At 50.2% G+C, this 11,939-nt stretch overlaps 2 protein-coding genes across 3 annotated transcripts; both read left to right on the top strand.

The window, feature by feature from the left end:
* The first annotated feature begins 395 nt into the window (after nucleotides 1–395).
* On the top strand, nucleotides 396–7,737 carry DCTN3 (dynactin subunit 3). Its single transcript, XM_072359672.1, has 7 exons — nucleotides 396–536; nucleotides 665–749; nucleotides 4,082–4,168; nucleotides 5,012–5,095; nucleotides 5,864–5,922; nucleotides 6,615–6,674; nucleotides 7,306–7,737. Exons 1-7 carry the CDS (start codon nucleotides 444–446, stop codon nucleotides 7,393–7,395), a joined length of 558 nt encoding a protein of 185 aa, XP_072215773.1. The 5' UTR covers nucleotides 396–443; the 3' UTR covers nucleotides 7,396–7,737.
* A 952-nt stretch (nucleotides 7,738–8,689) lies between these two features.
* On the top strand, nucleotides 8,690–10,831 carry RPP25L (ribonuclease P/MRP subunit p25 like). Of its 2 annotated transcripts, none has more exons than XM_072359664.1 (3): nucleotides 8,690–8,747; nucleotides 9,109–9,368; nucleotides 9,559–10,831. In XM_072359664.1, the coding sequence occupies exon 3, from the start codon at nucleotides 9,568–9,570 to the stop codon at nucleotides 10,111–10,113; it is 546 nt and encodes a 181-aa protein (XP_072215765.1). In that variant the 5' UTR covers nucleotides 8,690–8,747; nucleotides 9,109–9,368; nucleotides 9,559–9,567; the 3' UTR covers nucleotides 10,114–10,831. The 2 variants fall into 2 exon arrangements, with proteins under 2 accessions (XP_072215765.1, XP_072215766.1); XM_072359665.1 differs by lacking the exon at nucleotides 8,690–8,747 and adding an exon at nucleotides 8,759–8,905.
* The last annotated feature ends 1,108 nt before the right edge of the window (nucleotides 10,832–11,939 follow it).

Below are 11,939 nucleotides of genomic sequence, written 5' to 3'. Positions count from 1 at the left end.
AGCTCCTCACCACGTGGCTGTGGTCGATGGGAGGAAGGTGAATGCGGGCAGGCCAGGGCCTGGGGGAAAGCCCGAGGCGGCTCCTGTATTTCAAAGGCTCTGTATCCTCTGGTCCCGCCATTGCTCTCTTGCTTTTAACACACCCGAGTGTCTCTCGCCTGAAGGACCGCGCCGGAATGAAGCAACCATCGACCGCCCGGCTGCCGCGAAGCCCGCGCACCTCTCTCTGCAGTGCAAATCAGCATCGACCGCCCCAACGCCTCCGGGGGTCTCAGCGCAGCCCCGCGGCCCCGCGGCCCTCCCTCCCTCGCCCTCATCCCGCCCGGGGGTGTCCGTCGCCATGGAAACGGCCTCCCTTAGCAACGCGCCGCCATGGCAACGGGGCGTGACCCGGGAGAGGCGGGCCGGAAGTGAAGCTGAGCGGCTACCGGTGCGGCGGCAAGATGGCGGCGGAGATGGCGGCTTTGCAGCAGCTGCACTGGCGGCTGGAGGAATTGGAGCAGCGTATGGGCGTCGGCGCCAGCGAGCCGCCAAAGGTCGCGATTCTGTTCTTATTCCCTCCAACTGCCCGTTGTAGATTTTCCCGCAGAGACCGCTCCCCAGCCCGCCCCCAGCCCTGGGCCTCGCGGCCCGCTGTCGGCTGACAGGTCCGTTCCCTCTGCAGGTGGCCGATGAGCTCGTCAAGGTGCAAGTGGCGTTGAGCAACATTGCCGGCAAGAGGGAGAGGATCAAGATCCTGTTTAAGAAAAGTGAGTGGGGTGCCGTGCTGGGGTCAGGGCAGAACGGGAGCAGTGGGAGGGTGATTGGTGCGTGTTGTGAACCCACGTTCCCTCCTTATGGCCTGGATTGAACAGGACCACAATGATCATCTTGTTTCAACCCTCCGCTATGTGCAGGGTCACCAACCAGCAGACCAGGCTGCCCAGAGCCACATCCAGCCTGGCCTTGAATGCCTGCAGGGATGGGGCATCCACAGCCTCCTCGGGCAACCTGTTCCAGTGTGCCACCACCCTGGAAAACTTCCTCCTAATATCGAACCTAAACCTCCCCTGTTCTAGTTTAAAACCATCCCCCCTTGTTCTATCACTATCCACCCTCATAAACAGTCACTTTCCTCAGTTCCTTCAGTAACAGGGCAAAGTACTGAGAGGAGCAGGAAAACTCACATGATTGACATGTGGCTCTATGGCTGGTGTCATCAGTGGAATGTTTTTGTTTTGTTTTCTATGGGGCAGTTTATTCATCACTAGGCCTGCTGATGACAGATGAGATCCGCCTGTCCGAATGGGAGGAAAATATTCTAGCCCAGCAGTTGGTGGAGTTCACTGAGATGGCTTTAAACTAGGTTTGAAGGGAGTGAGGGAACAAAAGCAGGCTCATTAGAAATGAGCTTAGGTGCAGCATATCAGAGCTAGGGCTGAGAGCAACACCTCAGCTGAAGTGCATTTACATCAATGCACACAACAAGGGCTAGAAGCCATTGTGCAGTGCAAGCACTATGACCTGGTCACTATCACTGAAATTGTACAATTGCTCTTGTAACCATAGTGCTGCAGTGGAGGGCTGTAAGCTCTTTAGAAAGAGAGGCAAAGGAGGAGAGCTAGTGGGGTGGCTCTTACTTTAACTAGTGTATCAGTTCTCTGGAATTCAAAGCTCATAATGATAAGGTCAGCTGTTCTGGCTCTGTTCCCTCCCATCAACTTGTGTCCCCTCAACCCCCCTGACAGGCAAGACAGTATGAGAAGCTGAAATGTCCTTGGAACTGTACAGCACTGAAGATTTGTGGCACTTATCTAGAAGCAATATCAGAAGAAGCATCTAGGAAACTGCCTGTCTGATTGTCCTTAGTATTGAGGAAAGTTGTGGAACAGATTGTCTTTGAGTGTGATTACATGGCTTGTGCAAGATAACCAGGAGATCAGGCCTAGCCAACATGAGTTCACAAAAGGCAGGACATACTTCACTAACCTGATCTTCTATGACCTGTTGACCTGCCTGGTAGATGAGGGAAAGTCTATGGGTGCAGTTTGCTCAGACTTTAGCAAAGCCTTTGACAGTGCCTCCCACAGTAATCTACTAGAGAAGCTGACAGCCTGTGCCTTAAACAGGTGTACCCTTCTCTGGGTAAAAATCTGTCTGGATGGCTGGGCCCAGAAAATGGTAGTGACTGGAGTTAAATTTAGCTGGTGACTGGTCAGGAGTGGTGTTCCCTGGGGGTTGCAATTGGGGCCAGTCTGGTCTAATGTCTTTATTGATGGTCTGGAGGAACGGATTGAGTGCACGCTCTGTAAGTCTGCAAATGACATCAAGATGAGAGGAAGTGTTTTGCGTAGGAGGGTTTTGCAGAGGGATCTGGACAGGCTGAGTTGCTGGGCTGAGGCTGGTGGGATGAAGTTCAAGAAGTCCAAGTGTCCTGCACTTTGTTCAGAACAGTCCCATGCAGCACCACAGGCTTTGGGGGAGAGAGGCTGGAAAGCTGCCTGGTGGAAACGGATCTGTGGATGATAGTTGACAGTGAGCTGAACATGAGCCAGCAGTGTGCCCAGGTGGACAAGAAGGCCAACAGCATGCTTGCTTGTATCAGAAATAGTGTATTCAGCAGCACTGGGGAAGTGTTTGTCCCACTGTACTCAGTGCTGGTGAGGTCATGCCTTGAGTACTGCGTTCAGTTTTGGGCCCCTCACTACAAAAAAGACACTGGGTCACTGGAGTGTGTCCAGAGAAAGGCAGTGAAGCTGTGAAGGTTCTGGAATGAAAGTCTTATGAGGACCAGCTGAAGGAGCTAGGATTGTGTAGACTGGAGAAGAGAAGGTTCGGGAGAGATGTTATAGCTCTGTATACCTCCTTAAAAGTCAGTTGCAGCAAGATAGGGAGTGGTATTTTCTCCCAGGTTGAAATAATAAATAAGCAATAGGATGTGAGAAAGTGGCCTCAAATTGTGCTGGGAAAGTTCAGATTAGATGTTTGGAAAAAGTTCTCAAAAGAGTGGTAAGGTCTAGGAACAGGCTGCCCAGGGAAATGATGGAATCACTGTTCCTGGAGGTGTTCAACAGAGATGTGGAGATATGGCAGTGAGGGACATTGGTTAGCAGGCATGCTGGTGGTGGATCGATGGTTGAACTAGATGATCTTAATGGTCTTTTCAACCTTAATAATCTGTGATTAATTTTTGGATGTGGGGATTCAAATATCACCAAAATTATAATAGTGTTTTGTAGACTGGTAGCTTCTTGTTGTTTTATGCAATGAATGCTTTGTGTTATCTGGTTCACACATACCCCAAACTTGAAAGCCTGATTTGGATTTAAATTTGCAGCATGTCACTTGAATTTGGTATGTAATGCGATTAATCCACTGAGCTGCTGGAGGTGGGGAACAGGCTGCTGCAGTCCACTCTTTACTTTACATAGCCGTGCCCAGTACACATCTGGAAGTCTTTTAGGGCCTGAGTTCCTGAAAAAGCTTCTTGTGGGTTGTGAGCAACACTCACCAGAACACCCCTCCATTGTGTGTGCGATGGGAGCTCTAGAGGTGCCGTCCCAACACTGCTGATCATGCCTGTGGAGCCTTCTCTAAGCCGGGGACCGTCAAAAGTGAAGACAGAGCTGAGGTTTGTCCCACAGAGCTTCCTCATGGCCAAGAATTGTAGCTTGGCACCATGCGAGCAGCACTGGAAGGGCTGGTGTGGTCCAAGCCTGTGATGAGTGTTAGGTATGGAAACAATAACAGTATATTCCTAAATAATTTTAGGAACCAGGGTGAGGGAGAGTTCTCTGGTTTTGTATCAAGGGCAGGAAGAAGCATATTTAATTGGTATTGTTAGCCAAACAAAAAGTAAGTGATGGAGATGTCTGTAACAAAGCAGTTATTTGGCTTGAGTCATTTATAAGTTCTTGGTCAAAGCTTTCCAAAGTCACCTGTTCTCAAGTGCTGCAAACATTCACAAATCTGAATAAGAATAACCCTAAATGTACAATATTTACAAAGCGACCTTGTGTGATGTAGCACAGTGGGAAATTCTACTTGTAAAAGCAATAACACGTTTCTTGCTTTTTATCTTCAAACCTATTTTTTGCTTTAGTTGAAGATGTAATAAAATACCTAGACCCTCAGTACATTGACAGAATGGCTGTTCCAGACACTATGAAGCTGCAGTTCATCTTGGCAGGTATGGCTTGAAATGAGAGGAAGCAGATTTTTAGTACTGCAAAAGCTGTCTTTTGCATAAACTGGATTGGGATGAGTTATTTTGTTTAGTTAGAAAGATCAGGAAAAGCAAATCTTTTTAGAGCTACTTAAAATGTGATTTCTATGAGGATATCTGTCACCCATTATGTCCCCCATGCATGTCCATGCTGTCATTTTATCTCTTCTGATCTTCTGACTATAGATCAATTTATCTTTAAATTAACATGAGGCTGAAAAGAAAAAGATGGAGCCTGAACTGTTTTCCTTACCCTTTTTTTAAATACTCTGAGAGCTGTAAGAAAAACAGGAGGATTTTGGATATGTATTAAAATCTTCTTTGCCTCTAAATAACTTCATTCAGCTTTGTCTTGGTTATAGTTAATGGATTTTCATGGAGATACTTCTGACCTAAATTACCACGAATGAGAATGTAGTCATGAGTCTCACTAAAGGCTGAATGAAATCATAAACATGCTCTTTTTTTGTATGGGTAGATAGCTGGAAAAAGGGAGCTGGAATACAAGTGTCAGATCCAGCTGGCCATCAGTTTGGAGTAGGACAAGTCCCTTTTAAAGGTGGGGGCTGCAGCTGACCTGTTTAAGAGCTCCTGTAACTTGGGAATTTCTGAGTCTGTAGTCAGAGACATTCATGCCTTTACTCTAGCTTTGGCTATGAGTTTTGTTTTCTATATTTGCCAAGCTGTTCTATGGTGTTTTGGGTGTAAATGGTTCAGAAAACAGATTCATGCCACACACCAATATTTGTGAGAAGCCAAAGCGCTGTCTTTGTTTCCTAATATTTCTTATTATTTCTCCCTGATTAGAGGAACAGGCTCTTCCTTCTCGAGTAGCCCTCCTGGAGCAGGTGAAGAACCTGGAGCCCATCTTAGACAGTGCCAGTATCCAAGGTATGCCTGTTCTTCTCCAGGTGTCTGAGCTGCAAATGCTATCCTCCAAGCTGTTGTATTGTTTATTTTTTTGTGAGCCTCACCCTTGAGAACACACAACTTAGTAGGTAAGGTAGGTACACGGTGGTATATCTGCTTCTCCCTTACTTTGCTCTTATGTTCCATGTCTGGTCTCTGCTGCCTAATGGAACACTGCTGAACATCTTAGCTATTACCAAACACACCTGGGGTGGAATTTGGCCCCTGCACTAACGGGTCAGGGAGGTGACTGTACAGTTTAATAAAGAGGTTAGAGGCAGTGGCTTGGCAAAAGGTGCGAAACTATGACTAAGCACTGTGTACAGTGCCCAGGCTCTGGTAACTCTCTGGGTTCTACTTACAAGCTGTCATAAATCCAGAACATCAGTGTTCCTTGTGTAGGCAGAGATGCTTCTCTGTTTACTACAGTGTTCATCTAATTGTTTGCTCCCTCAGTGCAAGAATAACTGTTAACTCACCCTAACTTGAGTAGTTAGCAAGTAAACTAAAATTTGGTGTTCAGTGTAGCTATGTGGCTTTATCCGTTAGTAGGTTTTTTTTTCCAGTTGTGTAAAAAACATGTTTGTGGTGTGGAGCACAATCAGCAATTCACTGAGCAGAACTTTGCTGTGACTTGCCCTTGAAGAAGTAACGTTCTATTTTGTTGGGGTATTTGTTTGTTTGTTTGTTTTTTGTTATAATTAATCCTACGTGATGTAAAACAAACAAAATGGGTTTCTGTGCTTTCAGCGGCTCCTGAACATGCAGCCAAACTACAACGACTCTCTCAAATCCAGATACAGCAACAGGTAATGTGAATGTTCATGACATCCTTGACTAGCCAGAAAAAGGAACCGTTTGATAGTGGACGTACTGATGACATATTTATACCACACCTTTAAAACTGCAGCAAGAAAGAAACAAAAAAAAAAAAAGAAAAAAAGTTTAAGAAGGATTACTAACAATTGATTATGAGTTGGAAAAGCTTTTTACCTACCATAAGCCTGCTCAAAACAGAGGTTTGAGCACCTCTCAATAAGCAGCAGTGTGTTTAACCAGCTGCTGTTCTGCTTTTCACCAGGACACTGAAATGTTGCATGTCTTCAGTGTCCCACTCTGTGGTAAGCTATTAATGCTGCCACCTTGTCTCTTTCCTTCCCCATCTGAGTACCTCTTGAGGTGGGAGGGTGTAGCCTGGGCACCACTTCATGCCCCCTTGTTGTGTTTTGCTGTGAGTTTTCATTCTGAGGCAAGCAAAGCATGGATGCTGAGAAAAAGCACACATCGGTCTAGCATGGATACTCTTGCACTGTGTGAGCATGAGTGTTTCTTCATAACCTTTCCTTCAACTATTGAAACTCTTTTAGCCACAGTGAGTGGTCATGGCCAGGGCCTGAGTTTTAATCTTGGTACTGGCCTTGGACAATTCCTGACTTGCCTGGAATTTCAGATGTCCTTTAACTTATTTATTGCTTACTCACTGAGGCACTGTTTTTTGCAGGAGCAGTGTGAGCAGTTCACTGATGAAGTCAAGATGCTCTTGGAAAACTACAACAAGACAGTATCCTTTTAGCTGGTGCCTTGGATTGAACTGCCCACCTGTCTCTTGGGCCACCTCACCCTGTCAGAGGTAGCTGGAAGCAGGCAATCCCCAGCCTTAGGTTTAATGGCCAGTACCTTTTCTGGTGTAGTGATGTTTGTGTTCCTGTTATTATACTTACCTCAGGAGTGAAGTGCTGTTACAGTGCTGAAAGACAGAACTATCCATCTGAGACAGGAAGGGCAGGGTGTCATCTGTGAGTCAGAGCTTTTGTGCTGGATCTGCTTACAGTGTGGCTTAGCACAAAGGAGCTGGCATGTCAGTTGAATGTGCCTGTGACCTGCCAGAGCCTTGCAGCAGTTCATCCTCATACCAGTGCTGAAACACATCCTGAACTACAATGGGTGGGGGAGTTATGTTCTTTTCAGAAGCAAGACCTTTAATTTGCAGCGCTATGCAGTGTTTAGAAGTGGTGTGTAGTTGATATGAGTCTATGTAAGTTGTGTACACCCAGTTTTCTTCACCTTTTTCTCCTCCAAGGAATTGGTTTTGGATCAGTGCTGTCAGGCTGATGGGGGGTGCTCTGGCTGTGCTCTAACCTTTATTTCCTCCTTGAAGTTTTCACTTCTCTTTCCTTAAGAGGAACATCCAGACTCTGCTTCTCTCCAAGCAGTTTGTCCAGTGGAATGAAATACTAACACAGCTGGAAGCAGCCAGTGAAGTGAAACCTGCAGCAGAGTGATGGCAGAGCTGGGAGGGCAAAGACCAAAGTCCTAGGATCCTGTTGGCCTTGCATTACTCAGAAGAGCCTGCAGCAGCTGTTTGCATCCTCTTGCCTCAGTATCTTTATACTCAGTGTGAGTATGCTGCAAATGATGTCACAGACTCCTGGGGGCACCCTGGCTTTGTGGCCCTTAATAAAAGCTGCACCGTCAATATGCCACTGTTTGCATATAGTTTTCTCTTAATATGCCGCTGTTATTAATACGTTATCTTGCATTTTAATGTTTTCAAGCTAGTAATGTACTGTAAAAGTCCTTTCTTGCTCTTATTGTGGATCATAGTAAAGCCCTAACACACTGTCTGGCTTGTCTTTTCCTCCCGTGAATGCGTCAGTGGCACAGAATGCCTGGTTAAGCTCAGGAAGGCAGATCCGTGTGCTGCCAACAGCCCATGGCTGGTGTCTCATAAGGAAATGTCACGCCTGGCATGAAGTAGAAGCAGTATCTGTGTGTCCCTTCTTGGGGTGGTTGCTGGTGTCCTGTCTTTGGACAGCAGTGGGGTCTTGGAGACTGGGGGAAGCAAGTGATCCTGGCCTACATCCTGCCTTTGCTTATCAGAATGGCAGAATTGAGTCAGAGCCCCAGACAGTCCTTTCTTATTCAGAAAGAGCTATTTGCTGCCCTCTGCCTGTTGTAGCTGGGCTGTGGAATTTGTCCAGGCACAGAAGACAGAATTACTGAGTTGTGAGCATTTGCTTTTGTGAAACCAGGAGTTCATAAACCATCCTGCATAGCTTGTAGCAAACATGGCACTGGAGGGGTGATGTATGTGTCATACAAGCTACGCTGGAAGCCAGGCAGATCTGACTCCTGGATCACAGGTGAAGGTAAGACAGGAGTGGCCATGCATGTGTACCTGTAGAAGGGGATGCTGGTATACTGCTGACACTGGGAGCCCAGAGCTCCCTTTGGGCAGGAAGGTGGTGCTGGGCTTGGTGCTGTGCCTCCAGATGAGAGCCCAAGGCATGCCCACGAAAGAGAATAAGCTCCAGGAGGAATACTCGGCTCTCCTTGGCTTATCCTCATCACCTTGTCTCCCTATGGGGTAGTATACCTCCCTCAGAATCCCAGGGCCTGTGTCGTGCTTCCATCCCCGATGCTCCCTCCAGTGGGAGACGCAGGATATGAGCTTTTCAGCCCAACTCATCTGTACTTTGGGAGCGGCTGCTCTGGGTGCTCCGCCCCGCCCACCCGGGCGCCCCGCCCAATCGGGAGGCGGAACGTGGGCGGGGCGCTCCTCCCCCTCCTGCCCCGCGCCTGCGCACGCCTCGCGTCGGCCGCCATTTTGAGTTGAGGGGCGCCGTGCCGGCAGGTGAGCGCGGTTACCGGCTGCCCCGCGGCCCGTCCTGCGGCCCGCCCGCCTCCCGGGCCCCGCAGAGCGCTCCGCACAGCAGCTCCCTGTCACCGCGGGGCCCTTCCCCCGCTCCGTGCTTCTTCCCCAAGCGGCAGCCGGGCCGCCGCCCCCTCACGGTGGGGCTCGGCCTCCTCCCGCCTCCCCTTGGCGGAGCTCTCCGGACGGCCCTTCCGCGGGAATCGAGGCCTTCGCCGTGCCGTGTGGGGCTCTCCGGGAGCCGGGTGTCTCTGTGGGCCTGGGGGGGGGGGGGGGGGGGGGAAAGGGGAGAGCGTGGGCCCGTTTACCTGAGTCCTTTCATTTGTTCTTTGCTTTTTCCAAGGACTCCGCCAGCTGAACCACCGCTGCTCCTTTCCAGCCTCGATCCCTGCGGCGGCATTCATGTTGCCGACCGGTGCCTAGGCTGCTGCTGCTAGAAATGACTGCTCTGCTTTGCACTGCTGCGCATCGGGGTGTTCTGCTGGATGGTTCGTATCTGCCCCGTCCGGCTGCCAGAATCTGACAGTGCCCTGTGGAGAAAAGACTGCACGTAATTGGAGTGAGAAGTCCTTTGCGCAGCCTTTAGAAGTTTCTCAGGTTCAGGTGAGACTTTTCTTGTGGCCGGAGGCTGAAGCGACACCGATGGCAGCCTCAGTTTCAAGCTCTGCTGTGCTGGCACAGGTTGCTGGAAGCCACAGTTGCTGCTGCGCTTCTCACTGAGTGGGGAAGCCCACGCTGGCTGATTTGTATTAGCACTAATTGCAAGTATTCACGGGTCGCTTTTCCTTTTCAGCGCAGCAGAATGGAGAACTATAAGAAGACCAAAATTGTGGAGAAACCTTGTCCTCTTCCCTTCACTGACCTGCCTCCTGATATCATTGAAATGAAAGTGAAAGATGGGAGTAAAATAAGAAATCTGATGGGCTACGCCATTGGCAAGATGGAACTGGACTCAGTGAGGCAGATCCTTTTCACTGGCTCAGGCAAAGCTGTTAGCAAGACCATCACGTGTGTGGAAATCATGAAAAGAAGGCTCAAAGAACTGCACCAGATCACCAAAGTGCTTTTCAAACAGATCGAGGAGATCTGGGAACCCATTGTGCCTGAAGCGGGTCTTGATTCCTTAACAGTGAAGAGAAACATTCCTGCCATATGTGTCCTGCTGAGCAAAGACGCCCTCGATCCTCAGGAGCCTGGATATCAGGCTCCGGGCTCCTTTGACGCCTTCTGGATTGAGACACTTAAGGCAGAGTCCCAGGCCCAAATGAAGAGGAAGCAGGGTGGAGGAAGGGGAACTGGCAGCATGGGAAAGCACCCTCGTGCCAGCGCAGGGCCTGGGGAGTCCTGAGTGAAGTCCTGAGACAGAGACACTTGTGTGTATAGCTTGGGGATGTTACAGAAACCAGCCAGCTGCTCTGGCTGGAAAGCTGCTGCTGAACACAGGCTTGCAGATCCGTTAGGGGGGTAGACAGGAGAACTCGCTGTTCCAAAATGGACAAAATTTGTAGATGTCTAAATTGTGTTTTGGCAAGTTTCCTTGTCAGATGGTGCCGGGCTTCACTCCATAGCCTGTGGCTCAGGGATGAGATGGAAATACAGGATTCACCTTTTTGGGCATCCAGTTAGTGAGCCCAAACAGGCGTCCCAGGTATGGCAGTGCTTTGCATGGGCAGGAGTGGAGGCAGCTCCTAGAGGGGAGATGTGGCCCAGCTTGGGCTGCCAGCCCATCGTTGCAGCTCCTCTGAGTGGATGGCACGGCTCTGGGCTGGATTGGCCACTTCACCTGTGCCTGAGAAGCCATTTTCTGCTCAAGCCTTCCAGTGTTCTGATGGTTTAGATGTGGGACTGCTGGGGTGCAGCTCACTGTGTGCCAGTCGTCCCTTTCTGTCCTGTCTCACTTCCTCTCTGGTGCTGATGGTTACACCTCAATGTCATCACCATCCTGAAACCATGTAGGCAAGGGCAAATGCACGGGGGTGGTAACGGTGAGCTCCAGAGGATGCTTGTTTCCCCTTTCTCCTCCTTTATAATGCATAGGAATGGGTTTTAAATAAAATTTTTCAGTGATAAAAGATCTGTGATGTGTTCCACGTTGCACTGGGGGTCACCCTCAATGTTACTGATGGGGCTGCAGCTGCAGGCATTTTTCTCCTGTAGGTGGGCCCTGATGCTGGGGGAAGGTTTTCCTTCGCCATTCACCTTTTCTAGCAATGGGAAGGCAAAGGGTGCATTTTGGGGGGGGTGGGAACGTTTTGCTGTTGATTTTCTTCTGTCTGGAAGAGCAGACTTGAAAGTACTTGGTGTGAATGGCATTGGGTGTAACAGGGGATGGAGCATCACGTCGTGCCACAGCTCTGCTCCTGGAGCAGCTGCGGGAAGTGATGCTGGGCAGGAAGGAGCTGCAGGGCCACGGCCATACAGCCATACACAGCAGTGACTGCTGCCTGAGCTGCACCTTGAGTAGCAGGCCGCTTTTGCTGACTAATTAGCAGTTCGGAGATAAACGCTAAGGAAAGATGCTTGAGCATCTGATTGCACTGCCTGCATTGCAACGAGCAGCACGTCTGTGTTTGTTTACTGTTCGACACCCTCAGCTTAGAGCTGCATCCTGAAACAGCCCGTTAATCCCTGTGGCAGCACCCCCACTCGGTTCCCGGTCAGAGCTGCAGAGCGATCCTACACCTCTTGCAATACAAAACTCGCCCCCAGGTGGATGCAGCGGCGCACTGGGCTCCATCCGTGGGCCGTGCAGTACGGAGCGTCTCCCCAAGCGAAGCCCACCCAACGGGTGGACAGCAGAGCCAACAGAGGCGGGTGTGCTGCTGGCAGCCAGGAGAGGTCCCCAGCTGCCTTGCGGATCCGCGCCTCATACCCTGCTGCCTTCTGATGCGGCCGAGCCGCGGTGAGCTCCTCGGTGAGGAGCGAGCTGTGCCGGGCACGCGTCTTCGGGACGGCTGCTCGGACTTGCCGTGACGCTTTGCACTGCGCACGGCCGCGCCGGTCCCTCGTGGGCGGACAACGCAGCCCCACGTTTGCGGCTCGTGGCCCAGGGGTGTCTTCGGGAAGCACGTGTAGGTACCGGGACGGCTGCGCTGCGCCGGACGCTCAGCCTTGCAGCCATTGCAGCCTCCCTTCCTCAGCTGAGCTGCGCCCCGACCCGGGGGCCTGGAGCAG

Source organism: Excalfactoria chinensis, chromosome Z (assembly GCF_039878825.1).
Source record: "Excalfactoria chinensis isolate bCotChi1 chromosome Z, bCotChi1.hap2, whole genome shotgun sequence".
NCBI lineage: Eukaryota > Metazoa > Chordata > Aves > Galliformes > Phasianidae > Excalfactoria > Excalfactoria chinensis.
Note: the sequence above shows the minus strand (reverse complement) of the source record. Positions and strands in the feature narration are given on the sequence as shown.

Bases quoted from the DNA above. Each gene is read 5' to 3' on its own strand.
- DCTN3 (XM_072359672.1), top strand. From the start codon at position 444: ATGGCGGCGGAGATGGCGGCTTTGCAGCAGCTGCACTGGCGGCTGGAG. The intron at 5,096-5,863 runs GTATGCCTGTTC...CTGTGCTTTCAG, and splicing joins AGACAGTGCCAGTATCCAAG to CGGCTCCTGAACATGCAGCC. The intron at 6,675-7,305 runs GTATCCTTTTAG...AGGAACATCCAG, and splicing joins TGGAAAACTACAACAAGACA to ACTCTGCTTCTCTCCAAGCA.
- RPP25L (XM_072359664.1), top strand. From the start codon at position 9,568: ATGGAGAACTATAAGAAGACCAAAATTGTGGAGAAACCTTGTCCTCTT.